The 26,781-nt window shown below is 43.4% G+C and overlaps 1 protein-coding gene across 1 annotated transcript in view; it reads left to right on the top strand.

The window, feature by feature from the left end:
* TAGAP (T cell activation RhoGTPase activating protein) overlaps window positions 1–23,204 on the top strand; it is a 442,394-nt gene extending 419,190 nt beyond the window's left edge. Inside the window, exons 5-14 of the mRNA XM_069234593.1 lie at window positions 4,483–4,524; window positions 7,322–7,406; window positions 7,502–7,552; window positions 8,130–8,196; window positions 10,105–10,274; window positions 13,068–13,229; window positions 13,622–13,731; window positions 15,253–15,448; window positions 18,001–18,115; window positions 21,353–23,204. Of these exons, the coding sequence (XP_069090694.1) occupies window positions 4,483–4,524; window positions 7,322–7,406; window positions 7,502–7,552; window positions 8,130–8,196; window positions 10,105–10,274; window positions 13,068–13,229; window positions 13,622–13,731; window positions 15,253–15,448; window positions 18,001–18,115; window positions 21,353–22,656 (2,302 nt within the window). The 3' untranslated portion in view covers window positions 22,657–23,204. The remainder of the gene's footprint in view (window positions 1–4,482; window positions 4,525–7,321; window positions 7,407–7,501; window positions 7,553–8,129; window positions 8,197–10,104; window positions 10,275–13,067; window positions 13,230–13,621; window positions 13,732–15,252; window positions 15,449–18,000; window positions 18,116–21,352) is intronic.
* The last annotated feature ends 3,577 nt before the right edge of the window (window positions 23,205–26,781 follow it).

The raw sequence follows: 26,781 nt of genomic DNA, 5'->3' as shown, positions 1-26,781 counted from the left end.
ACAAGCAGCCAAAAAAATTACTCCTGTCTAAGTATAGGCAGGAGTCATTACCACTACCCCAATGCTCACCACAGGGGACCAGTGTCCACAGGGTAAGGCCAACATACCCAGTGCCAGGAAGGAGGCCACATGTAAGGGGCCCCCAGTGACACACCATACACATACACTTACCTGTGATGGGCTCCCCCCTCCAGTAGTGTCCCTGTGGTGTGGGTGGTGGTGATGCTGGGGGTTGGGGTGGGCATCTAGGTGACCATTCCATAGTGTTTTCCCCCATGGAAATTGGCCTACCAGCACTTCCAGGTTCATTCATTCCAATCCGTTTATACCAAAAAGGATCCCAGAAGTGCTGGAAATGTATTGCATGTCTGTCACTGTGGGAATTCGAAAAGATCTGAGCTCTACTTCGAAATTCTAATGGCTGCAAAAAAGCGAATTTCTGTTGTGTCTAACGTAAAAAATCGGTATCAAATCTAGTGCAAGACAAATTAAAATGCAGCAGTATTGCAGATTACAATACAATACAATACATACATGTCTAAGGGTGTTTTTATGGAAAAGCGTTAGGAGTGTTCAGATATGTCCGCAGGGGGCAGCAGCACAGCATACAGTCACGTACAGTATGTGTCCTCGGAGGCACTGGCGCAGAAAGGTATCCAAAAGCAGCATGCATGCAGAGGCATAATGACAGCCAGTCTGGGTGAACATGAATATTCATGTGCCCTCTGCACTCACAGAGGTACCCACAGTCTAAGTGCTGTGTATAAAGGCCCATATTTATACCTTTTTTTGCGCCACATTTGTGTCATTCTTTTACATAAAAGCGGCGCAGACGTTCAAAATATAGGGCCTGATTTATAATTTTTTGTGCCGCATTTGCTTCATTTTTTGACGGAAAAGCGGCGCAATCGTACAAAATATATGTCCTGATTTATACTTTTTTAGCACCGCATTTGCATAATTTTTTTACGCAAAAGCGGCGCAAACGTAATAAATATAGGCCCATATTTATACTTTTGTAAAGCCGCATTTGCATCGTTTTTTTACACAAAATTGGCACAAACTTACAAAATACAATTGTATTTTGTAAGTTTGTGATGTTTTTGCATCAAAAAGCGGCGCAAATGTGGCGTTAAAAATTATAAATATGGGCCTTAGTAGAATTTTGGAAGTTTGTGCCGTTTTTGCGTCAACAAATGACACAAAGGTGGCGCTAGGTAAGTATAAATCAGGCCCATAGTTGTATTTTTTAAGTTTGCGCCGCTTGTGCATCAAAAAATTACGCAAAAGTGGCGCAAAAAATGTATAAATATGGGCCATAGTGTATTAAACAATTCAGAAACATGGCCACCCACTGAACAGGACAGACAATTCTGCCACTCTATCATTCCTCCATTAGGCTGCAGGCTACGGGTGGCACTTTCAAAGCAGGAGTGGCACCCATGCCCCTAAAATTCCCTTGTAGTCGAGCCTCCTGCAGTGTGGAGCTGCTTTCGTCATTATTGCCGGGGCTGACTTTGGCATCTACTCTGGCCCTAGCTGCTTAAATACATTTATTTGTCCCTATTATAGAATGATGAGCATATTAGCAATAATTATAGGTGTGGAAGTCTGGCCACAGTTGCACGAGTGCACTGGTACTGTCACGGATATCTGAAGTATTGTTACGCGGATATTCAGAGGCACTATTGATGCACGAATAACGAGATATTTATGGCAACATGTTTATTTTTTGAACTCCCCTTGTATTTTTAGAAAAGTTAGAATCTTTCTGCATGTTTCTACATCAAAAATTAAACTCATTGTAGCACTTTCTTGCAAAGCATATTGCAGCAAATACCTAACTCCTTTTTTGATATGTTTAATTTTACACTAGAGATTCTATTTTTATTTTTCATGTTTGCAGATATGCTCACTCTTTTATATGAAAAAGTTATGCACTAGGAATGTAAGTGGCTTCTGGGAATAGTGATGGTCTGACAATATATTATACAGAATAAAGTACCCCCGGCTGTGCATAATGATAGTGTGTATGTGGGTGTGTGTGTGTGTGTGTGTATATATATATATATATATATATATATATATATATATATATATATACATACAAACACATATATATTTACTGTCAGTATAGATGCACAGATTTATTTATACATGCCATGAGTGAAGAGGTATACCTTATGAAGCACTGAGCATATATCTATACTTGTGTATACAGGTATATGCATCAGTAAAATGCATGCACAGAAATATTTCCAGGCAGCATCTATGAGGAGGGATAATTCGTAGCCAGAACAAGAAAACGATGTGGGTGTTTTTGGTATATAACAAAAAATGATGAAGTGCGAGAATGCAGTAACAGAGATGCTTATTGTGGTCAGTCTGAGCAGGAATGTGTCAAATGACGTCCAGTAGGTTAATGATGGGGCCTTGGTGATGTAGTCTGGCTAAGCTGCTCTAGAAAGCTGGAGGACAATGAGTTGAGCATAGTGAATTCCAGCATCTTAGAAATATGGGGAGGGAGGCAGGTCGGAAGGAGGAGGTAAGATGGAGGTTTGGAAGATAGTTTCCTCAGCACTGGCATGGCTGCTGCTTTTGTGAAGTGGAGGGAGGGGCAGATCAAAGTGGAAGGACATACTAAACAAGTGTCACTGGATGTCAAAGTTAGGTTGATTCACACACGTAAATGGTGTCTATGGCACACAAGGGGTTGGCTCCTCTGACGATGATGCTTTGTTTAGTCGCTGAGTTGAGGAAGAATGGGAAGAGGAGAATGAAGTTAAAGTAATTGAGCAGCAAAGGATTCTAGGCTTGCTACCATTTGCTTTTGAGTAGAATCACGGTTTTTGAAGATTAATCGAGTGATCTGGGGTGAGGAGCAGAGGGAAGGAAACATGGAACGCAGGGAGGGTCCAGACATCACTTGTGGAAGTCAGGTGAGTCAGAACGCAGTGGGTACTTGGATGATATGGAGGGATTTACACAAGTGATTAAGTATGAGGAAAAGCTTTTTAAAGAACTTCCACCAGGCAATTGGAGAGGGTTGTTTAGAGATGTGTGCAGAGGAGGGATGGAGGTGGAGGTAGTCCTGTGTGTAAGGGAGACCTGTGGTTCTGAGAACCGAAGAAATGAGTATGAGCTTAAGTATTAGACCGAGAAGGTCCAATGGGTGGCTGAGGGTGGAGAGGTGAACTTCCATTCAGGAGCAGCCTGCTTCTTTTGGTTTTCCCACCATAGTCAGTGAGCCACCAGTCCCATCACTCAGCAAAGGCTTTCCACTGCATGAGGACCTCCTGCATCCGGTGTCCCTTTACAAAGCCGTCCTATCCACGTTACACCCTCTGACACTTGCCAGTAATTTTCAAGTCAAGGTTTCTCTGTATTTGCCTATAACAATGTACCATGTACCAACCAATTGAAAACCTCAAAGAATAAACAGTCATGCACACAATCCTACAACAAAACATTGCCTACGAGGTACCGTTTTAACCCAACTAAGGGGATTGCCCTGTCTATACACAGGGCAGCCTTTAGGGCTGTGCGAGCGGTGCAGCCGCACCGTGTGCTGACCTGGATTGGGGCTCTGACCTCCAAGGGGCGCTGTGTTTAGCAATAACTTAGACACTTGTGATTTAAAAGCACCTGCTGAAAAGTTCCTTGTGCGTCCAGCCTTCAGAAAGCAATTAAAATGTCAAGATACCTCTTGTTCCTGCTAGGGAGAGAGATGGGAGTTTTATCTAGGGGCAGCTTTGACCCCCCAAATAAAGTAGCCTAGAGGGTTAATGTGTGTGCTGCAAAGGACAGAACTATATTTTATAAGGATACCTGGGTGAATTAGTAAAGCCAGTCTTTACAAGCGCTTTAAAACAAATGAATGTGTGTGAAAAAGGGGCTATGGAGAGATGAGGGGCATATTTGCTTGGTGGTAGTGAGGGAATGCGAGGAGGTGGTCATGGGGTTAGGGGGTTCCAAAACAGACTGTAGCACAGGGCGCCACCAGCACTGAAGCCGGCCCTGTCTCTACACAAATGTGTCTCACTGTGATTTAAACCTGTTCCTTCTCAAGGCTACTCATTTTGCACATAAAACGCAATCAAGTAAACGGTGTGTTGTGCACTCCGACGCCACGTGCTTGCCACACACAGGCAGAGCAGCCGTACCACATGATGACGCAGCGGGGACCTTTTTACCTGTCACCTTTTCCACGTGTAATGGCCCCGCTTTTGAAAGAAAATAACAAGAGAGAGTGGCTGTGAGGGGAAAGAGGAAGTGATGGCTCGAGGCCTGCTGAGAGCTCACTGTGGCAGCCGATGCCGCCACAACCCATGATGCGCCTTCCGGTCTCCGTGACTCGCTGAATTTCCACCGGCCCCCGTCCTCTCTACTTATAGCTGCTCGTGTGTGGATGTGACTCTTTAGTCTGAGTTTCCCCGGTGAATCAGGAGGCACGTGTCATGCTGTTTTCTCTTCCCTCTGCAGTTCTCTCGACATCAAGGAGCTCTGGCTGGACACTCTAGTCTGGTAAGCCCAATCGTCGCTATCAAATATTCTGTTCATGTGCTTATCTTGCATTCTGTTTTGTTATCTTTCATTTGCTGTTTAAGTCAGGTGTCATGGAACTCAAACTGTCCGGAGGGATCATTTGTGTACCTGTTTGTTTGGTTGGAGAGCGTAGGATTGCAGTATGTCCTTTGTAGGAAGAGTTTGGTGTGGCGCATGAGGTCCTGACTCATGGTTTGGTCATGTTGAGAACATGTCACTGCTGATATGTATTCCAGTGTTTATAGGATACCTGAGAAGGAACAGAGGCGTTTTGTGCAGTCATTTATTCAAAGAGCATCAGTGGTGAATCATGGCATGGTCGGTGTCCTCCCAGTTGTCTCAGTCAGGGTAGGTTGGTCATCTTAGGGAAATTTGCCGGACCTCTTATAAGTATCCGACTAGGCATAGCACTGCCCCCCTTCAGCTGACTGAAACATTCTGCCTTAAAGATCTGTCAGCCTAGATAAAATATTAGGACCATAGACATATTTAATCTGCAATTGTTGAAACACCCACTCGTGCTTTGTGTCAAATGTGATTTTTTTTTTAATTTCTAATAGTCTGCACCCCTGTGTCTGTCGCTGCAGTGTCTCTAGGTTACTCCATTTTCCTTCTTTTACCAGTGTATCCATACATCACTGCGGTACTCCTATGTTGAGTAATCACAGTATTACTATAGAACTGCAGAATCCCTGTTACTACGATATCCCAGTATAGTACTGTAGCTTTATACTCTATATCTCTACTGCTTCTCTGGGTTCATAAAATAAGTTTGTTGCTGGACTGTCCATGTGTGGATGCAGAGTCCCCAGTGGTTGAGTTTTGCCATGATATTCTTGTAAATCTGTGCTTTTAAAGTATCTTTATTTCACAACAGTGCCCTTATGTCACTGCAACATATCTATGGCAATGCACTGTCTCTTTGCCATTACAGTATCCCTATATAACTTCAGAATCCCAATGTCACTGCAGGATCGCTTTGTTGATACAATATGTGTATTTTACAGTGTCACCCATGCTGCAGTATCTCTAATGCCACAGTATTCCCACGCTTCTACAGTATTCATTGTCTCCACAGTATTGCTATGTCACTGTAGAATCGCTTTTAACTACAGTATCACTAAAAACCTGCAGATGTATTGTGGTACTGCAGCAACTCTGTATATGTAATAAAAGTTAATATAATGTGTAAATGTCATCTTGGTAGCTTGGTGTTGCTGCACAGCCACTATTATTACAATACTGCGAAGTTATTATGTCACGGGGTGTGCCGGAGCCCAGGTTGAATGCTGTACTCAGCTGGGTGTTGTGTTCAAATGCTTGGATCATACTTTTTTATGGCTTATAAGGAATAGTACCATGACAATATTATTGCAGTGTGAAATATTATATAGCTTTTAGGAAACCTCTAAGGTACACACTGGCAAGTGAACAAACACTAGGCACTGCTCATCTATAAGCACGGTCTCCAGAATTATTAAATTTTATGGTCGCGGCGTTTTCCACATAATTATATCATTATAGATTTACAGCAGTTGCCACATGGGCCACAATATGCTGCATAATTTGTAGATGTCATCAAAAATAATTTGTTACTAGCTCAAACTGATCACAAGTTCCTAAGAAAACACCACACCTGGTGCTACGCACGGGCAGATTATTTGCAAAAGCTACCTGATCTCCTTTTAGTTGCTGATTGCTGTAGCAAGGTTCTAAACTGGTACCTATGAGGTGGCATATTTGACCATCTGTGCTAAAATTCCAAAATAGTGCCGTAATGCTTCCACATCATGTGCTGCGTTATGCCACATAATTTGCCCTTTCTTCCTGCATAATTGAGTCTACCCTACGGCATTATTTGGGTCTCTGTTGCTGCATAATTCCAGTGGTCCTGCGTCTAAGTTAGTGATGCGAGTCCCTCTTTAGGTCAAACGCAGCAGTCAACAAGATAATCAGTGGAATACAGTATTCTCCAAAGAGTAAACTGTTGTTTCTCTGTCCTGCAGCTTTGTCCTATCCTTTCCTGTAACTTTAGTTTGACATGATATGTGGTGGGGGCAAGACAGACTCTGGCTTTTGTGGTATCAGTCGATGGCATTTCAGTCCATCTTGGCAGTCAGCAAATGTTTGACTGCCACCACTGCCAGAGAGATCAAAGGGACAAGCCATGGGCCTGGATTGACACCAGAGGGGGTACCTCCACTGTCTGAGATGCCAACCTGCGGAAGGGCAACGCATCTGAATCCATGCCCTGATGTTTGTTTTACACTGACAATTTTTTTGTGGGAGTGGTGCAGTTTTGACACTATTTAGCACAATTATATGATTAATCTATGTTTAGTGATTGTAACGAGTAGCATCAGTATTGGGCAAATAGTTGTTGAAAAACCTCATAGTACAGAAGATTCATTGTTCTGCATCGAATTGCATAATTGAGCCGTTAATGTGCCAATATCTGACTCACTTGCAACATTTCATATGTACTTTTGCAAGAGTAGCCCTGGGACATGCAATAGGGACACAAGAAGCGATAGTGGAACAGGGCCCTAAAGTCCAACTTCTGAGGCTGACTGGCCCAGCAGGTCTTCTGTTACGGCGTAATGCTAGGCGATGGTTGGCTTCTTTTAAATGTGGTTGGCATCTAGCCTTCATTATCTCCCCTGCTCTCCATTTTGCATGTTGATAACAAGATGATGTGCAGATTTTGTAGGTTAAATGCAGTTTGTGAGTTGTCAGGGAGAGTGTGGTAACCTCTTCACCCTCATGCTCTGTGCAGGCAGATCAAGGAGATCCGTGGAGCTGAACTCACCAACGTACCCTCAACGCGAGTCCTCATGAAGGTCCTGACCAGCTGCAATGCTGTAAGTGTTTTTCTTGGTTCTGAGCAATCTTCAGAGTGAACTTTTGTGGTAAATCCTTTTAATGTAGATTATTCCCTCTTCTTTCCCTCTTTTAGTCTAAAACACTAAGCCCCAGCAACATGGAGACATTTGAGTGCCACACTGAGGTAAGCGATCCCATGAGTCTGACCGGTCATATTTATGGATGTTAAAAGATGGCCGCCAAGAAATGTGTTGTATGCATTTGGCTTTGTCAGTTTTGCTGGACTTCTTCCTAGTGCTCTTGACAGTGATTGGTCTAGTTGTTAGGACACTGGGATAGGACAGTGAGTTATGTGATCTGCCCCCACTTACCTGTATTTCACATCCTGATCACTTTCCCATCATGTGACTCATGTAAACCAGACACTGGGTTTTGGTGATTTTTATAGGTTCATGGGACATATATTGGCAATACTATGACAACCTCACATCTGGCACTGGCTAGCACTCTCAACAGTGAGGCCTAGGTACAAATGGGTTCAAACTGGTTCCTCATCGAGGTTAACATGCACTCATAACACCAGTGGCAGAATTCATTTTTCAGGACTCTCTCTCTATTTGGTATCTTTAAATATTCACAAGCACCCCAGGTTATTCATAATTCGAAATGGCCCTCTTGAAGTTATGCGGCTAACTTAATTGTGTAATCTGTTTCTGTGGCTGGTCTGATTGCTCACATGTGGATTTTTTTTCTGCTTTCAGGGCGACCTCAAGAAGTTTCCATTCTTCGCGCCTCACTACAATGACGATGGAATCTGCCATCTGATTGGTGAGTTGTCTATGATACAGTACACCCAGATATCCTTTTGCACAATTGCTGCCACTGCCCTGAGCAGATGTTGCACGTGCACTCTGTCCAACACACACATGGTGACATACACATTCATGACAAGATGGCACTAGTCTTGCAATGTGGAAGCTGCACTGCCACACACTCGTAGTGTAAATAGAGATTTATTGGGCAGAAAGCTGAATGAATAGCCAGGAAAGAATCTTTCCTTTCTGTAGAATTACTCAATTACATTTACCAATTTCCGTGCGTGTGTGTATGTGCGTGTGTGTGTGTACATGCATACATGTGCACACATGTGATTCTTGCAGCAATTCCCAGTAGACTCTGAGCACAAAGTATGGCATTCGGGCATCCATTGACCCAAGCACCCCAAACAATTATTGCAGAGCATATATTGCATATTACAACTAAAAGGTAGTAGGTGGAGAGTGATGCCTTTGGTAGAATACATAGCCCACAGACCCTATTTTTGCCCTCTACAAAGCAAAATGCTCAGGGCCGTAGTCCCCAGTACCTGATAAGGAGCACATATATTCCAAAGGGTGCAAAAGTACTTGGACAGAGCAACTGGTGCAAAAAATGTAATCTTTTCACTGGTCAGTCAATACGAATGCCATTTTTGCAGGTTCAAGTGATGCTACCTGTAGTGTGGAATTGCAGCCGTGCAATCAGTGTAATCCATATAAGTAGTTTTAGAAATCACACTCATTCCAGAGCAATTTTTGCAATCTAGAAACTCTGCAAATTTGCACCGGTAGCACCAGTGCAATCTATGTAACCTTTCCCACAGTGTATTTGAAATATAATTGCTGTAGACTTACAGGTAAAATTATTTTTTGTCAGAAAAAAACCCTGAAATTCCCCTTCACAGCTGAGTTATTTTTAGAATCAACTGATGCATTGGGTAACGCTGAGATACTTTCTAAATTGTCCAATTCAAAGTGATCTCTTGGAATACGGAAAATTCCTACAGGGAAAAGGAATACTGAGAGATAAAGTTTTGGTGGGTTTTCCTATGGAAAATGTTGAGCTGGTTTCCTTGCTGATGTTTCCTTCAATGCTGGTTCAAGATGGTTTGTGCTCTAAAGCAATCCTGCCTTCTCAGCAGTGAATGCGGGAATCTTCCACCTTTAAAAAGTAAAAAACAAGGGGACTCTAGATTAAAGAGCAGAAGTTATTCTGTTGTGTATTTTGTTGGGGAACAAGTTAGATGAGCGAATACATATAAGGGGCCCAAACTGTTTATCTTTGCGACAGTAAGTGTGAGGCGTGAAAGAGTTAAGTGCTGGATCAATGCCAGAGTTTTAGGATAACCACTGACTATGTAAATAATTTCGATTTGGGTTCATTTTAAATAAATCGGTCTGTTTTAAACACCTTGAAAATCTGGCCTTTCTCTGAGTCCTCAGTATCGGCGCTGGGGCAGTTTCACATTTTAGCTGTGCACGTGTACATCCCATTATAACTGATTAATTTTCCCCAAATTAAGAAGAACACCTCTTTTTGAAAAAGATCTGAGATGATCACCTCACTAACATATTTCAGAAAGCTCAGTGTGAACCAAATGTGTCATACAGTGTGCACTTTGGAGTTAGACCGAGGTCTCATATTTAGCCTCCATGGCTGTGCTAGCCTAGACCAACCAAGAGTTTCTGAGAATAAAAAAAATCTGTGAAATTCTGCGCGCGTTTGTGGGGTCTATTGGCACTAAAAGGAAGCTGTGGTGGAAGCATAGAAACAGGAAGGAGGTAACACCGGAGGGTCACAGCTTAGTTCCCTGTTCCTGCAGAACTTTTAGACATGTGCTCTGCAGTTTTGCTGGTGATAGTTTTTTTTGTTAATGTAGTGTTTCTTTGCTTATATGTTTTTTTGGGGATGCAACAGAGAACAACAAGAAGCGAAGAAAGGTCCTATCTTGGCCGTTTCAACTGAGGCGTGGCTCTACCCTCACATCGGAGTCATCGGACACCTTGGATGTGGATCTGAAGACGTCCTTGTTTGACCAGCCTCTGGCCATTATCTGTGAGGATGATTCTCTTCCGAAGACCATTATGGTAAGCAAACATCGCTTGAGTTCAGCTTCACAAAGGGCCCGATTCACAAACATTTTTCTGTGAGTAGATGTGCCTTGCTTCTGACTTAATCCTAAATTTGCAGCCACACCCACTCATAGAAAAAAATCGTCTTGGTCAGAGTGTTGTAGAGAATGTTGTGCAGAGATAGACTGTGGTGCTAACACAGTTCAGTGCAGTTTTTGCAAAATGCACCACTGGATTTGCAGGATTTGCAGTCCGGCCCCAGAGACTTGCGTGTGAAACCAGAGTTCCCAGGATTTGGAAAACACCTAAAAGAAACTGGGACCAGTTTACAAAGGCATTAGTGAGAACATGAAGTTGTATTACAAGAGTACTACTTTACATACTCATACATGTCTTTGTACATTAACTTCACGGTGTTGGCATGACATTACATATACAAATATGTGCCTGGTGATGGCAGCCATTAACAGCCAACGGACAACATATGCCGGTGTATATGCCAGCGTAGGTGATCTGGGGGGTTATCTAAGGTAGCTGCAGAGTGAGGTAGGTCGAGGCAAGAGTTTCAAGATGTCTTTATCAGTTACATTTATCCCTGAGACATAAATGTTGACTCTTTTTATAAACTGTAGGGTCATATAACATATGGAAATCCAAGCTTTCCTGTGTTACCTAGGCGGTGTATGCAAACCCATCTTTGGTGTTCAAAGAGCCTGGAGGAGGCAAGGTAGTTCAGAGCCAATTTATGGATACATACATATTCATAGTAATGGTTGTGAAAACCATCATCCATTTTGTCTGTTGCTAATCCATATATTCTATTACGCCTCTAACTCTCACTTTTGTGCTGTACTATGATCATTCAACTATGTTTGCTGGTCTCCTGGCAAGAGCATGAGGTAACCTGTCATCTAGTGTCAGGTATAGGCCCCAAAGGATTGAGACCACAGCCACATCCCATGCTGGTCCCTGGCAAGAGCCTGAGGTAACCTGTCATCTAGTGTAAGGTATAGGCCCCAAAGGATTGAGACCACAGCCACATCCCATGCTGGTCCCTGGCAAGAGCCTGAGGTAACCTGTCATCTAGTGTCAGGTATAGGCCCCAAAGGATTGAGACCACAGCCACATCCCATGCTGGTCCCTGGCAAGAGCCTGAGGTAACCTGTCATCTAGTGTCAGGTATAGGCCCCAAAGGATTGAGACCACAGCCACATCCCATGCTGGTCCCTGGCAAGAGCCTGAGGTAACCTGTCATCTAGTGTCCGGTATAGGCCCCAAAGGATTGAGACCACAGCCACATCCCATGCTGGTCCCTGGCAAGAGCCTGAGGTAACCTGTCATCTAGTGTCGGGTATAGGCCCCAAAGGATTGAGACCACAGCCACATCCCATGCTGGTCCCTGGCAAGAGCCTGAGGTAACCTGTCATCTAGTGTCGGGTATAGGCCCCAAAGGATTGAGACCACAGCCACATACCATGCTGGTCCCTGGCAAGAGCCTGAGGTAACCTGTCATCTAGTGTCGGGTATAGGCCCCAAAGGATTGAGACCACAGCCACATCCCATGCTGGTCCCTTGCAAGAGCCTGAGGTAACCTGTCATCTAGTGTCAGGTATAGGCCCCAAAGGATTGAGACCACAGCCACATCCCATGCTGGTCCCTGGCAAGAGCCTGAGGTAACCTGTCATCTAGTGTCCGGTATAGGCCCCAAAGGATTGAGACCAGAGCCACATCCCATGCTGGTCCCTGGCAAGAGCCTGAGGTAACCTGTCATCTAGTGTCCGGTATAGGCCCCAAAGGATTGAGACCAGAGCCACATCCCATGCTGGTCCCTGGCAAGAGCCTGAGGTAACCTGTCATCTAGTGTCAGGTATAGGCCCCAAAGGATTGAGACCACAGCCACATCCCATGCTGGTCCCTGGCAAGAGCCTGAGGTAACCTGTCATCTAGTGTCAGGTATAGGCCCCAAAGGATTGAGACCACAGCCACATCCCATGCTGGTCCCTGGCAAGAGCCTGAGGTAACCTGTCATCTAGTGTCAGGTATAGGCCCCAAAGGATTGAGACCACAGCCACATACCATGCTGGTCCCTGGCAAGAGCCTGAGGTAACCTGTCATCTAGTGTCAGGTATAGGCCCCAAAGGATTGAGACCACAGCCACATCCCATGCTGGTCCCTGGCAGGCCTCCAGGGGTCAATAACATCAGCTGCACGTAACACAGTGCTATGAAATAGTATAATGAGTCATACTTGCACGATGGTGCTCCCGCAATATCAGTAGCTCTCTTAAAGTCTAGTTATATTATGCACATGGTACTACGTATACTGTCTTTCAGTTATATATTAAAAGCAACACATATAACACCTCGGGTTGAGATTCTTTCCAAACATGAAGCACTATACTGCCTTCATGTTCATTAGCAATACACTGCCATTCAACACATCACAAGTTATAACTCCCAACCTCTTCTGGGATTTAATTCTGGAAGCAGTGTTTGCGCCAGAGATGCATAAGAACAATAGCACTGCATAAAAGGATATGTGATGCATGGCTTCCACTCCAACAACAATGATTTCTCATTCGGCATTGATGCAATAGCTGCTTAATATACTTAAGACACCTTTCTTCCATGTGGAGTGCCTGCAGCCGTTCATAATGGCTTTGAGCCTGAATATCAGCAAGAGGTCTCCATGTTCACTGGAGTCTCAGGCACTGTGCTGCTGTCTGATGAGCTGCTTGTGGTCTCTGTCACCCACTTGATGCCCAGAAGATCACACATGATGTTCAACGACAATGTTTGTTTCCTGCAGGACATTCTTACCATCCTTTGCCTGAAGGGTCCCTTCACGGAGGGAATATTCCGAAAAAATGCCAATGAAAAGGCCCGCAAGGAACTGAAAGAGGAGCTCAACTCGGGGGCCTCGGTGGACCTGGACAGCAAACCTGTGCATTTACTTGCAGTCGTCTTCAAGGTAAAGATCGTCTCAATTCATACAAGTTTCATAATTAAATCAGATTTTCCAATGGAAACGTGAGTAGTTTATGAACAAATGCTGACACTTTTTGTTAAAATCAGTTGTCCTCACAAAGAAGCATCCAGCACTCTGTGCCACCATTTCACAAAACTGGGTTGTCACTAAACACTTGGCAGTGATTATCGCATGACATTTATTATACTGATCCTAAGGGTGACACTGCACTGAGAAAGTACTGTGTGCACCACAACCTAGTTGAAGCAGGAGAAAACGAATTTGAGTTTAGGAAAAAAGCAGGTGTTGCCTTCTTAGAAGTAACAGTGGTGGACGAAAGTGTGTGTTGATCTTTCAGTGACTTCTCATGTAAAACAAAACCTTTTCCCTGGCAGGATTTCCTACGAAGCATTCCAAACATGTTGCTGTCCTCCGACCTCTACCATGAGTGGATGGCGGCTCTGGAAAAGCAAGATATCTGCGAGCGAATTGAAGAAATCAAGCAGTAAGTGATACGAAAACATAAGCCTCAGCAAATTTCCAAATGTGTGTGAGATGAGATGGTTCCCGAATACCACTTCCTGGGTAGTTTATGCCGGCCGGCTTCCCTTTAACAATGAACTTTCGGGGGAGAAGGCAGTCGTCCAAGGTTCAGAGGGAAGTGGCTTTCCAGAGAACCACTACCTGCTCTCCTCATGGTGTTTTCAAATGGGAAATCTTTTTTTTAAGCATTACCTTTCTCTCCGATTGACACGGGCTACTCTAAAATGTTTCCATTCATCCAAGAACGCAAATGCAAGGATGGAGGTTTGTTGTCCCATGCAGGCCTCTATCCTTGCATTAGCAGGCAGTCACAGTGGGTTGCAAATTGAAACTGCCTGATTAATATTCATTAGGCAGCTTGGATTTTTGACCCCATCCGAACGGACAATTTGTGATGGGACCTATTAGTCCACAGGTCAACCCAGTTGTTGCACATTCCTGGTTTGCAACTGGGAAAAGTACACCAGACCTCAATTTCTCACAATCGAGGGCTGCGTTAAGGGTAGGGCACTGGGCACATACTGTGGCAGTGCGCCCTATTATAGGTAATAATCTCTCGCATGGGCACCTGTGGGCGGCACATTAGTGAAAGATGGAACTGTTTGAAGCAGCTGATCTGTCCCTCGCAGTAATGGCACCCATGCTGCACTTCAAAGGGGGACAGAGACCCACTGCAGGTGTGTGCAGAGAGTAACGGCACCTGCCTGCAGGGTGATGTTTGGGGGATCTACAAGATCACATTTGACCTCTTATGAGAGTTGCACACTGAGTGTGCATCGTTTCTCTTTGTGGGCACTGTCAGTGCGCTTCCTGATGATCTCTTTGCCTCTGCGCCTGCATCCATAGTACAAAAGAGGTGCAGAGGCAAACTGATCCCTCATTTGCCTGGGACTTGATCTCCAGGCTAATGAGGGTATGCTCCCTTAGAATCCTGCCTGCGCTAAAAGTGGACCAGTGCATTCTGTATTAGAATAGGGGCCGCACAAGTGTCTGCATCCCCTTCCGGAATAACAAAGTGCCCAGGGTGTGTATAAAGCGGCTGCAGACGCCATTTGCACCCTCAAGCACTTTATGAAATAGTGCCCCAGCCTCTTGGGTCAACCACAGTCTAGAAGGCCAACAATTGCACCAACAAAATCATTAAAAAGCATATTTGCAACTGTACACTAGCACTTGTAAACTTCTGGCGCGAGTAACAACTTCCACCACCTTTATAACACCCTTGGGCCTATCCATTCATTCAGAATAAAAAGGGCATTTTTTACTCATTGTTTTGTGGTCAACCAGACACAGACTTCAACAGCTGTCTAGATAGGATTTCTCAGTGGAAGCATTTGAACAAACAGCTTTGTTCTTTTTCCTCTTACTGAATAATTCTTTATGTGGGGTAAGGAGGCATGGTGGTTATCTTTTCCGTTTTTTGAAGCATGTGGAAATACAGAAGTGGCATCTTTCGTAATCTGTTTTTTTTATTTTTATAAAGGGTTGCAGACAAGCTGCCAAGGCCGAACCTGCTTCTTCTCAAGCACTTGATGTGTGTCCTGCACCACATCAGTCAACACTGTGGAACCAACAAGATGGACGCCAGCAACCTCGCTATTTGCATCGGACCAAACCTACTGAATCCCCAGCAGAAGAGTGGCCAGCCCCTGGAGATCCAGAAACAGCTCAATGACAGAGTAGGTTTTGCCCCACTCTGTATACAGTATCAGTCTTAGACGATGATTTGTTCATTTTTATATCCACATTAAAAGTTAGGATTGGGTGAGGCCCATACCGAACTGTGTTGGTTAGATAATATCTAAAAAGGACTTCACATTTTTTTCAAACTGAGTCAATAATTATCAATTTGAGTTTTTTGTTCATATATGCCCTGCAAATTGGTCCCACGCCTGAGGGGATGTCTGATTTTCAGTGGCAGGACCATGCTGTGACATGCATGTAAAAAAAACAAGAAATTAGCATGGTGCCCAAGGGTCTTATGGTATGCTTTGCTATGTTAATCGTGATTCTACAGCACACATTAACCAATGATTTATTGGTGCTAAATGGTAAGTGAGAAATTCGGAGCGAGTACATTAAATATCAAAATCTTGACTGAAAAAACAGTTTTTTAAGGCCGTCTGGAGTGTAAGAGTCTTGATTCCACTCGAAGGCTCCGAGGGAGAATATGCCAGTTTCATAGGCAACCATTGTTTTGGCTTCCAGTGAAATTTGGACCATTTGGCGCACAAAAAGGTTAACAGAACTTTAGATCTGGTAGCCTGTGCTGCATAGCTTAGCTTCATCATTTGGAATTTGTGTGTGGATTGTGAACCCAGATACGCTTCTGTGGCAAATATTCTATGTCAATCATTCAGGATGGACTACCAGTAGGGAACTGTGATATAGCCCTGTCATTTGGTGTCAATCCAGTACTGACTAATGGAACAGACGTCTCTTTGCTCTTAAGTATTATTTAATGTCAACTTCAATTCCCAGTCCTTGCTGATATGTACTTGCACTGTCCACTAAGTTATTGTAACTCAATATTACACTGAGTAAGCATGCCAGGCTTTACCTGTTCTTGAAAGAGGTACTCCATTTGGGTTCGGCACTGCCAGCCTGCCAGGGTTTTTGTTCAGGATAGATCAGAAGAACTAGTGTGATTAGAGTGTTGCACCCACCCTCAATTTATGTAATAGGAGGCAGTAAAGAGGTTTGGGCACCAAAATAGAATGACTTAGATAGCTAAAATAGTCCATGTTTGCACTTTGGCCAGTTTTTAACTTTTAAAGATGCACTGAACAAGGGATTTGCAATGTGTGGAAAACTGCATGGACTTGTGCTTGCTGCAGGCAATGGTAGTTTAAATAACAGGCAGCAGGCCATAAGCAGGTCCACAAACAGCCAAAATAGGGCCCATACATTGATCTGATACTACAGAATACAGAAGGAAAATGTTCTTATATGTGTTTATTATGCCCAGGGTTTGTTCCATGACTGGCCCAAACAGCTGCAGGCACAAACTAATATAAGTAACCAAAATCGCTAAAAGCTACATATTACAGACCTGCTCTTCCCAGGACAGACATCAATGTATGATGATTCATATGAGACAGTGCCAGAGAGGATGACTTTCTTTAGTTATGGCTTGACATTTATAGCACCTTTTCAAGGACCCATCAAGGACACTTCTGACCTGGATGCCTTTGGCCACTACCAATTTGTTTTTAAAAAAGAGTTGTTCCCCATCAATCACACGTGCTAATCAAATACTAGATAAAATAACTATCAGTGAATTGCCTTTAATGAAACAGGATTTTGGTACTTTGCAGAAAATCAGCCTTTAACAGAGGAAGTGCGAAATACATCAGTGTGCTGTAAAATTGTGACAGTGACTAAAGCCCTTATCTGGCAATGAGAGTAGAATGGCAATTTCACTTTTCCATAAAAAGTTATCGCCCAAATTTAAAAGGGTCTAGCTCCATCCCAAGGCCACATTAGCGCTCCATTCCAACACCACATTAGCGCCACGCTAATGTGGCATTAAAAGGCCAAAAACACTGTGTTATATTTACACAGTTGCGCAATGTATAAATTGCACCACTTTGTAACCCTTTGCACTACATTATGCCTGCTCCAGGCATAATGTATGCAAAAGGGGCGTCCCCCCCCCCGTCGGGGGTGAGGGGTGTAAAAAGGGCGCAAAGAAGTCTAACACAAAGAAATCTAACAGATTTCTTTGCATCATTTTTTCCGGATTTTTATTGGCTGTGCAGATCAGGCGTTAAAAGGAGGCTCTCATTGGTTTGAATGGGCCTCTGGGTGCTTTGCAGGATTAGCGTCAACATTTTTGATGCTGATGCTGCAAAGCGCTGAACTAGCATCAAAAATTATGATGCTAGTTTCCTAACTATCGTCATGGTGCGCCGTATTTTAAATACGTAGCACACATGGTGCCATTAGGGGACGCTAAGGAACGCAAGAAAAGTGGTGCTGCACAAGGTGCAGTGCCACTTTTCATAAATCTGCCCCTATATTTGTTGCTTTTGCCACTTACTTTTACAACAAGAAGGGAGTCAGTGATAGGGGGTGAAGAAAAAATGGGAGCCAAAATAAGAGATAACAAGGCACACAATAGTGAAGCAACCTTTGCAATTGCTGTTGTTTATTAATCCATGAAGTGTCGGAGAAGTGTTACTATCACTCATGAGCAATCTATAAAATACAATTGGATTTCTTTTTCCAGGTGAAGGCATTGGTGGAGTTCTTCATTGAGAACAGCTTTGAAATATTTGATGGTGATTTGTCATTGCTGATTTCTACATCTGCAGAAGATTCACTGGAACACACTGGCAGCGCAGGTAAATATCTCTTGCTGTTGTTGACAGTGATTTGCTCAGTCAACTATGCAGTGTGGTGCGGCAGCAAAGCTACTGTACAAAGTGCCTCTGTGTGGCTCATGTCCATGGATAGAAGTTTATGGTTTAGACGTGATAGAAATGTACACCAACAAAATAGTAGCCTCCTACATATAATGCAAAATAAAAGTACGCCCATACATCAGTTGAAGTGAAAGTCCACCACATGCAGTGCTCTGCATATATCTGTCCCTCTTCTAAGTAAAACAGTCACCCAAAAAAGAATCGCTGTATTAACACAAGTCTCTAATCTGCATTCCATTTTTCATGTGTCTGTTGTTATGCAGAGTCACATCACTGGTGTGTGACACTTCATGTAAGTGAGCACTGCAAAATGTCGCTTGGATTCCCAGTGACTAATATACCTGCCAGTGAAACATATGGATGTGCTGATTCAAGGCATTGGGGAATGAAGGACAGGTCAACTTCTGTAGCTGGGAGAGGAGAGGATGCTACTTACCAGGCACCCACTCAATTAATTTTTAAAGGGGGCAAAGAAAATAACATACGAACCATGATCAACATTACGTTTCAGATTAGAAGAGTCTCCCCATAGAGGGAGAGTTTCCACAGTGCCTGCCCTCATACACAGAGCTTAAATAAACGTGGGGATGAAGCAGATTTCTCGATTGTACTTACACTCGCCTATTTTCTGTGAATGCAAGGTAACCTCCACAATGAGTTAACCACTCCCGTCGTGATGGGTTTGACACCATATATCAATTAAATATCGATAGTTATGTGAGATTTCCATGAAAGACTAAAAATGATCCTAGATTCGCCGGAAAAGATAGACGTGACTTTAGCATTTCACCATTCGTGGCTAAAAGATTTTTGAAACCCCATTAGCCCCCATTGAGTAGCATCCAGCATCCACTAATACCGATGCTGTGGGCCACATCTAGGTTTTTTTCCAAAACGTAATTTTATTGTTTATACAGTTTAATTAGTAATGTTCACTTCCTCTGAATTTTACAGTACATTATTGAGTGACCACATTCTTCCAATGAATGTGAGTCCCCTCAACCAATTATATTTTGGATGGGAAAGCTGGATCACGCGTGTTCTCTCAATGTTTATCTTGTTTTTCATGCTATCCTATGAATAACCGTATCAAACTCCTAGGGCATGGATTCACCATGCAGGCATAATATTTGGAGCTGTGTTAAAATCAACTAAATAATATTATTAATAATAATAATAATAGTAATAATAATAACAACAAAATGCTGAGGACAATTACAACTTCAAACGTGTCGAGGAAATGTCTGCTTAGTTGCCAACAAGATACTACACTTAGTAGACATTATTATTGTAGAGTGTAGGTGGGGGCCTGGAGTGGAAATACCATTACTAACCAACTGCAGCATTCTGCTAGTGATCATGGACCACAGAAGGGATGCAGGTTAGGCACGAAACAGTTATATTCTGGCTTTCGCATACCTGTTGGGATGTCCACGTGTAATAAAGTACTCTTATTTCCCACCCACGTAGACACATGTTGACACCATTTAAATATAGGAAGGGGCGACCTCTCTTTCTGGCACATCACTAGCTGTATGGACCACATCTAACTTAAAATTAAAAGACCCTACTCCGAAGTGTCCCCTCTAGGAGTCTACATCATCATCTGCACCACATTTCCCCACCACATGCCCCTCTCAAGGTTTCCCCACTGTTCTTAGCAAATCACACCCAGATTTCCTTCAAACTCTACTAACACTTTCTGTACCTCTGCTCACATCTCACTTCCCACATTGCTCCCACCATGGGCACATACACAAGTAAAACTGTAAGACACTTACGCCACCCTCCTATCAAAACAACTCAAGCAAGGTTTCTCAAAACTACCTACAAACACTGTTTAATCAAAAATACAACTCATCATACTCCTTCAATGCAGCTTCCAAATATTAATTTGCTTAGTCCAAACGAAAACAAATTGCCAGTAGACATTGACATACCTAGGGCCATATTTATCAAGGTTTTGTGTCACCTTTGGCCACTCAAGAGGGTGCAAGGGTGATGCAAAACCTAAGTGAGAATTATCAAGCCACACAAGGCCATCTCTCATGGCCCTGCATGGCTTGATAAATCTGGAGTAACGCAAGGCAGCACAAATGGCGACCTTGCATTATTTTGCGGCAGAGAGCCATTCTAAGGGTGGAGTGTTGGTGTTCCCACACATCCACCCATGGATTTTGGCACATTCCCAGTTTTACCATTAGCGGTAGACCTGGGAATGCGTCAAAGTGCTAAGCTTCCCAGGTGAGGTATAACTAAGAGAAATATATTTATCTTTCTTAAAGAAAGAGGAAAATGCCTCTCAGGATTGTTTTTGTGCAGGAAGGTTTCCCTTCCTGCTCAAAACAATACTTTTTACAATGCAGGCAACCTTGCACCAGGACTCCAGGGTGTCTGCATTGGCACAAAGCAGCTAAAAGTGTGCCAGCGCCAGGAAAGGACAGGGATGCCCCATATAATGGTAAGTACTGCACATTCCTTCCCTTTCACGCAATGCAGCCCAGCAAGGTGGCTTTCTGTGCTGTACTGCACTGCATGAAGGAATCATGACATATGGACCTTTTCCAGAGCACATTGATAAGCAGATTCTCTGAAACAGTTGGGCTAATTCTTCACCCACGCCTGGGCACACTGTGTGGTACAATGATAGTCACTGTAATAACTGCCATCCTTAATCACAGTCGTCTCAAAGACTGTGGTTATTCAACACCAGGTATATCTTTATTCCACATATCAGGTCAACATCACAAAATTGTCACCACGTTAACAAATTCCCCAACTTCACTCTTTGTTGATTTCATTCATGTTTGTCAGCAGCCAGAGGAGTATATCCATCCAAGCTCCAAGCTGTATACCATGACCATTACGGACACTCATGTTCAATCTATGGACTGCAACATTATTTCTGTTGGATTAAATAGGAGTAGATTACATTTTCTTAATTGTGTAAATGGAAAAATAGAAGAGCTTCCCTGTTTCCTAGATATATGTTTCCTTGTCTTCATACCAGTACAGAGTTTGTTGTTTTCTTTGTGGTTCCTACCTATCACAAATAATACTAAATATACTTACATAGCCATTAAAAAAAAGATTACTGACATACTTAATTATTATCACAAGAAAGTATCCAATTAATGTTTTCTTGCGGTTTCTCAGACCAGTCCTTCTGTCAACAAAACGACTCTGCCTACGACAGCACAGACCTGGAAGTTGAAGGCCCTTGCAGTTTATCTCCGAACCGACAGCAAAGCATTCAGTGCAGATGTGGTAATTCTGGCATTGGTGGTGAGACGTGCCAGATGGATGTGCGTTCTGGCCTCTCATCTAGTTCTGTGGGTGATCCTGAAAATTGCAGTGGCAAGATGGATAGGAGATCGTCGGAGCCCAACCTTTTCATCTCACAAGCTGGCGCAGAGCAAGGAATTTCCAAGCAGAAACTAACCAAAAGTCATGATGATGTGACGGTTGGACAAAGTAGCGTGGAATATGAGGTTGAAGACCAACTACATGGGCCTACAGAGGACAATTTTATGACTTGTAATTATAAAAACAAAAAGCCTGCATGCCTGAAGGTGAACACTAGTCTGCAGTCAGAATTGTCCTTATCCAAGACACCCTCCAGCTGCTCATTGGACAGTTCATGCTCAAACTCTGACTCTTCTGTCTTCACTAGCTCACCCCGGATTTCCCCATCCAGCCCCAAAAGAAGGTTCTTTCCACGCCATGAGTCTTTCTCTACCAACAAGTGTATGGAGGGAAATAAAGTCCTTCCCATCAATCGACAAATCAAGAAGCATTCAATGTCATTTTCCTTTCTTCAGCATAAGAAAACTCTTACAAAAACCCAAAGCTGGGAACCTGAACGACAAATTGCAGCCAACAACAGGAACAGCTTCAAAAAGGACTTTGAGGCTGGCGCTCAGCGCAATTGTGACATTGTTCAAGAAAGGTGTGATGCACTACTTGAGCCAGTTCAGACATATCAGCCGAGAGCACGTCTCATGTCGGCTGATGAGGTCTTCAGGCTGGTAGACCAGAAGAACCCTGGTAAGCCACCGTCTTATGAGGAAGCCATACAGCGGGGCATATCTGCTAATCTTCCTTCCTATGGGAGCTTAACAGTGCACACTTTGAGGTCTACTATGCTGCACCATGACTCTCTCTTGCCTCATTCACTGCATAAAGACAATTTAAATCATCACAACGTTCAAGACAGTGATGCTTCCAGTGAACATGGCAAGCCCTGCATGCACAATAGACTGCACAGACGCTGTCCCATTTCTGATGCTGCTGAAGAAAGGCATACACATGTCCATGTAAATGCAACCTCAGCCCATCGTTCACGAACTAGACCTGAACTTCAGGAACGAACCAAGCAGGAATGCCTCGTCCGGCGATGCAGTCACCCTCTGTTTGAAGGATATGACCAAATTCAATATGCTAAAGAATCCTATGTCTGAGCCCCTAGAAAACCATGAAATGTGCATGATGAGAATGTGCACCTAGAAACACTCCACATGATAAAGAAAATAAATAAGCTGGTTTCAAAACAATTATTCAAAGAAACTCTTATAAAGACACATTAACAGTGTAACAAGTAATCATGATTTGGTTCCTGCAGGCATGGAATGAGAGCCCACTAAGAGAAAATGAGAGAGATACTTTATTTTCCAAACGTGTCTGTGAGCTTGCATGATATGTGTCAATAATGTATTGTAAGGCTAGGGTGTATAGTACAATTGATGTTAGACATTTGTATACGTGAATAGTTTGTGATTCCATACAAGAAATACAGAGTATGTAAAAATGTAATGTAGTGTAATTTATGAATGTAATCATTTTTAATGCTCCAGTCAATATTTAATAGCACTTACCCCTAAGTTGTAGGTCCTGTTCTGTAGATGTGCGTTATATGAATGTATTTATGAGACAGTCACCTGTCATCCATTTTTGTTCACCTTTTGTCCACTTTACTTCCACTACAATAAAGCACTTTGATGCGTGAAAAGTTGTTGTCAGAATTACTGCCCCCACTCATTGACCTACATTGTAGGGATGTCTGATTTCATCCAAAGCAGAAACTGGGCAGAGACGCAGGGCAGCTCATTGTAAAGATCGAGACATCAGGGCCCTGATTTATACTTTTCTGGTTCAAAACTGCACTAACGTAGTTTTGCACCAAAAAGTTTAGCAGTGGCTTGCACCATTTCTGTGCACCAGCCGGACACCATATTTATGGAATGGTACAAGCTGGTGCAAAGGGTAGGCTAGCGTAAAAAAAAAAAAATGACGTTAGTCGGGTGGGGCGGGCCGTATGGATGAAGGGGGTTTTTGCACCAAAAAATGACGTTAGGCAGGTTAGAATAAACAAAAATTACTCTAACCTGCCTAGAGTAATTTTCTGATGCAAAACCATCCATACAACATGATTCCTGTCTTAGAAAAGACAGGAGGCATGCCCACCACCCCAGTGGCCATCACAGGGGACCAGGGTCACCCAGTGCCATGTAGGGCGGCCATTTCAGGGCCCCCAATGGCACGTAAAAAAAAAAAAATACTTACCTGTACTTACCTATACGTACCTTGGATGGGGTATCCCATCCTCCGCTGTCCCTCTGGTGTGGTTGGGGGTGTCCCTGAGGCCTGGGGAGGGCAACTGTGGGCTTATTCCATGGTGTTCCACTGTGGAAATAGGCCCACAGATCCCCTAACGCCTGTCCTGACCCAGGCATTAAAAAATGATGCAAAGCAAGCGTTGAACCATTTTTTTGACCACTCCTCTCTCCTGTGCGTGATTTTAGCACGGGGGGATAAATATGGCGCTAAGGCCCTGATTTATACTTTTTGGTGCAAAGTTGCACTAACGCAGTTTTGCATCAAAACGTTTAGCACCGGCTTGCACCATTTCTGTGCACCAGCCGGGCACCATATTTATGGAACAGTGCAAGCCATTGCAAAGAGAAGGCTATCGTAAAAAAAATGTTAGTCGGGTGGGGCTGGCAGTATGGAAGAAGGGGGTTTTGCAAGAAAAGATGACGTTAGGCAGGTTAGAGTAAAAAAAATGACTCGAACCTGCCTAGAGCCGTTTTCTGACGCAAAACTGTCCAGAAGACTCTTGTCTTAGAAAAGACAGGAGTCATGCCCACCACCCCAGTGGCCAGCACAGAGAACCAGGGTCTCCTGGGCATGGCCATTGCACGCAGTGCCATGTAGGGGGGCCAATTTCAGGGCCCCCAATGGCACTTTGAAGAAAAAAAAACTTACCTATACTTACCTGGGATGGGGTCCCTCATCCTTCGCTGTCTCTCCTGTGTGGGTGGGAGTGTCCCTGGGGCCTGGGGAGGGTGCCTGTGGGCCTATTCCATAGTGTTCCACCATGGAAATAAGCCCATAGGTCCCCTAACGCTTGCCCTAACCCAGGTGTTAAAAAATGGTGCAAAGCAAGCTTTGACCCCTCCTCCCTCCTGTGCATTATTTTAGCACAGGGGATAAATATGGCTCTAAGGCCATAGAGTAATTTTTTGCACGGGAACGCCTACTTTGCATCTCCATGATGCAAAGTAGGTTTCCACATCCAAAAAAATGACTTCAACTCCATAAATTTGGTGCTAGACGGGTCTAGCGCCAATGTATAAATATGGAGTTAGTTTTGCACCGAATTTGCGTAAAAAAATTATGCGAATTTGGTGTAAAACAAGTACAAATATGCCCCCAAGGCTAGAAGAGATTAACTGGGAAACATGTCAGGTTAGTGGTCTTCAGTGATTCGTCCAAGGGATCTAATCATTTCCGGGATCTTTGTAAATAAAGGCCTTTATCTTCCTTATCTTTCCTGCTTTCTACTTTTTATTTATTTACTTCTTCAACATGTCTCAAGAACATCCGTAGACCACAGTTAGCAGGACCCTGTGCATCAGTCAAATATTCACCAAAACAGTAAAGAACAGATAAAAATACAAAACACTAGCCCTGAAAACATTAACAATACAATTACAATTTGAAAGTAAACCACAAAGAGGTGCTAGTGTCAAAAGAGATATCTGTTTAGATTGTAAGGTGTCACCATGCTCACCACTCTTTTGGCAGTAAGACCATATATTGGGGTTCAGCTGGTGGATAAATGTGATTTTGAAGGCTGCTAAAAAATAATGGGGTGAAGACAAATAATTAAAGATTGAGAAGAGCAACTCTGAGGTACTGCTAATGAGAATACTTTTATGGAAAACTTTCCTGACAATTTGTGAAAGGCAAAAATGAGAATAGTTGTGCTTCTGATGGCTGCAGAGCCTCTTGAGTCTGGAGATTTCAATTAGGTGAAGATGTTGCTACTAAACTCTTAAAGCTGAATGTGGTGGAGAAGAAGTAAGCAGTTGAGGGGCACTAACATGTAGTGATGTCACCATATTAAGAGATTTTGCTGATCAGCAAGCCTGCAAAATGAAAAACTGCCTTTGAAGGGAGGTGTGAAGTGGACAACGAACCAGACAGTGTAGCATTTCCACCATCAACTATCTGAATGCACATGGTATTTCTGTTACACAAACATAGCAAAAAAACAGCAAAGCACTGTACAGGGACATGCATAAAGTCAGCATGTGATAGGAGCATGTGTAGTTGGTTTGTGGATAGTTAGTGCATTGTGATGTAGTGTTCTTTAAAGTCATGGGTCTTAACTCTTGCCTAAATTGGAGCAGCGTTGGGGCAGTCCTGATGGATACTGAGATGATGTTCCAGATCCTAGGCTCATAGATGGCTTCCTTCTTTTCTTTTTTATACTTCTTAGTCCGCAGCTTAATGGTGTCCTGGGACAGGTGGGTAGAGAACCACCAGATATGGGGAGTTTGTCTGCAAGATAAGCAGGTGAGACAGGTGTAAAGCATTTGCAAATCATAAAGCAGGTTTTGAAGCTGGTGCAGGCCAGTAAGGGGAGCCAAGATCTCCATCAGAATGAGGATGACGTTTGCTTTATTTCTGCAGGTCCCGGATGAGATGTGCTGCGGCACGTAGGGTGCTTTTAAGGGGTGCTAGTGAGAGGTCAGGGAGGCCATGGAGCCTGGTGTTAATACTGTCCTGTTGCAAGACTACAAGGGCTTGAACAGCAGTACTGAAAATGCTTTCTGGAAGAAACTGTTTCACTTTCTTTAAAAGAGAGCTGGTACCAGGCCATATTTGTATTTTTGGGGAATTCTTTTCTTGATGATGATATTGGTGTCCACAGTAAATCAAGGTGACTTGGCATTTGGTAAAAGCTGGGGTTTGAAGCCTCAAGACTTCGCCAGGTTATCCATTCCAGAAAAGGACAGAGAAAGCAAACTATCTTTCGACATACAAGAAGGATTTTATTTTGCATTTGTTTTCTAAGAGTTCATTGCTAAAAAAAACCTGCTTAACACCCTTATGAGGAAGCAGCTACACAAATATAATTAGCATACCAGAATATGCATGCGAAAGAAGGAGTGAAATAAAGACGCTACCTGGGTGGGGGTGGTGGTAGGGAAAGAGGGGGTTATCCATCAAAAAATGAAGCTAGCCTTCTTATAGGCAAAAATATGGCTCTAACCAGACTAGCGCCATTTCCTGGCACA

Source organism: Pleurodeles waltl, chromosome 5 (genome assembly GCF_031143425.1).
Source record: "Pleurodeles waltl isolate 20211129_DDA chromosome 5, aPleWal1.hap1.20221129, whole genome shotgun sequence".
Classification (NCBI taxonomy): domain Eukaryota; kingdom Metazoa; phylum Chordata; class Amphibia; order Caudata; family Salamandridae; genus Pleurodeles; species Pleurodeles waltl.
The sequence above is the reverse complement of the archived record's forward strand: the minus strand, read 5'-3'. Positions and strand labels throughout refer to the sequence as shown.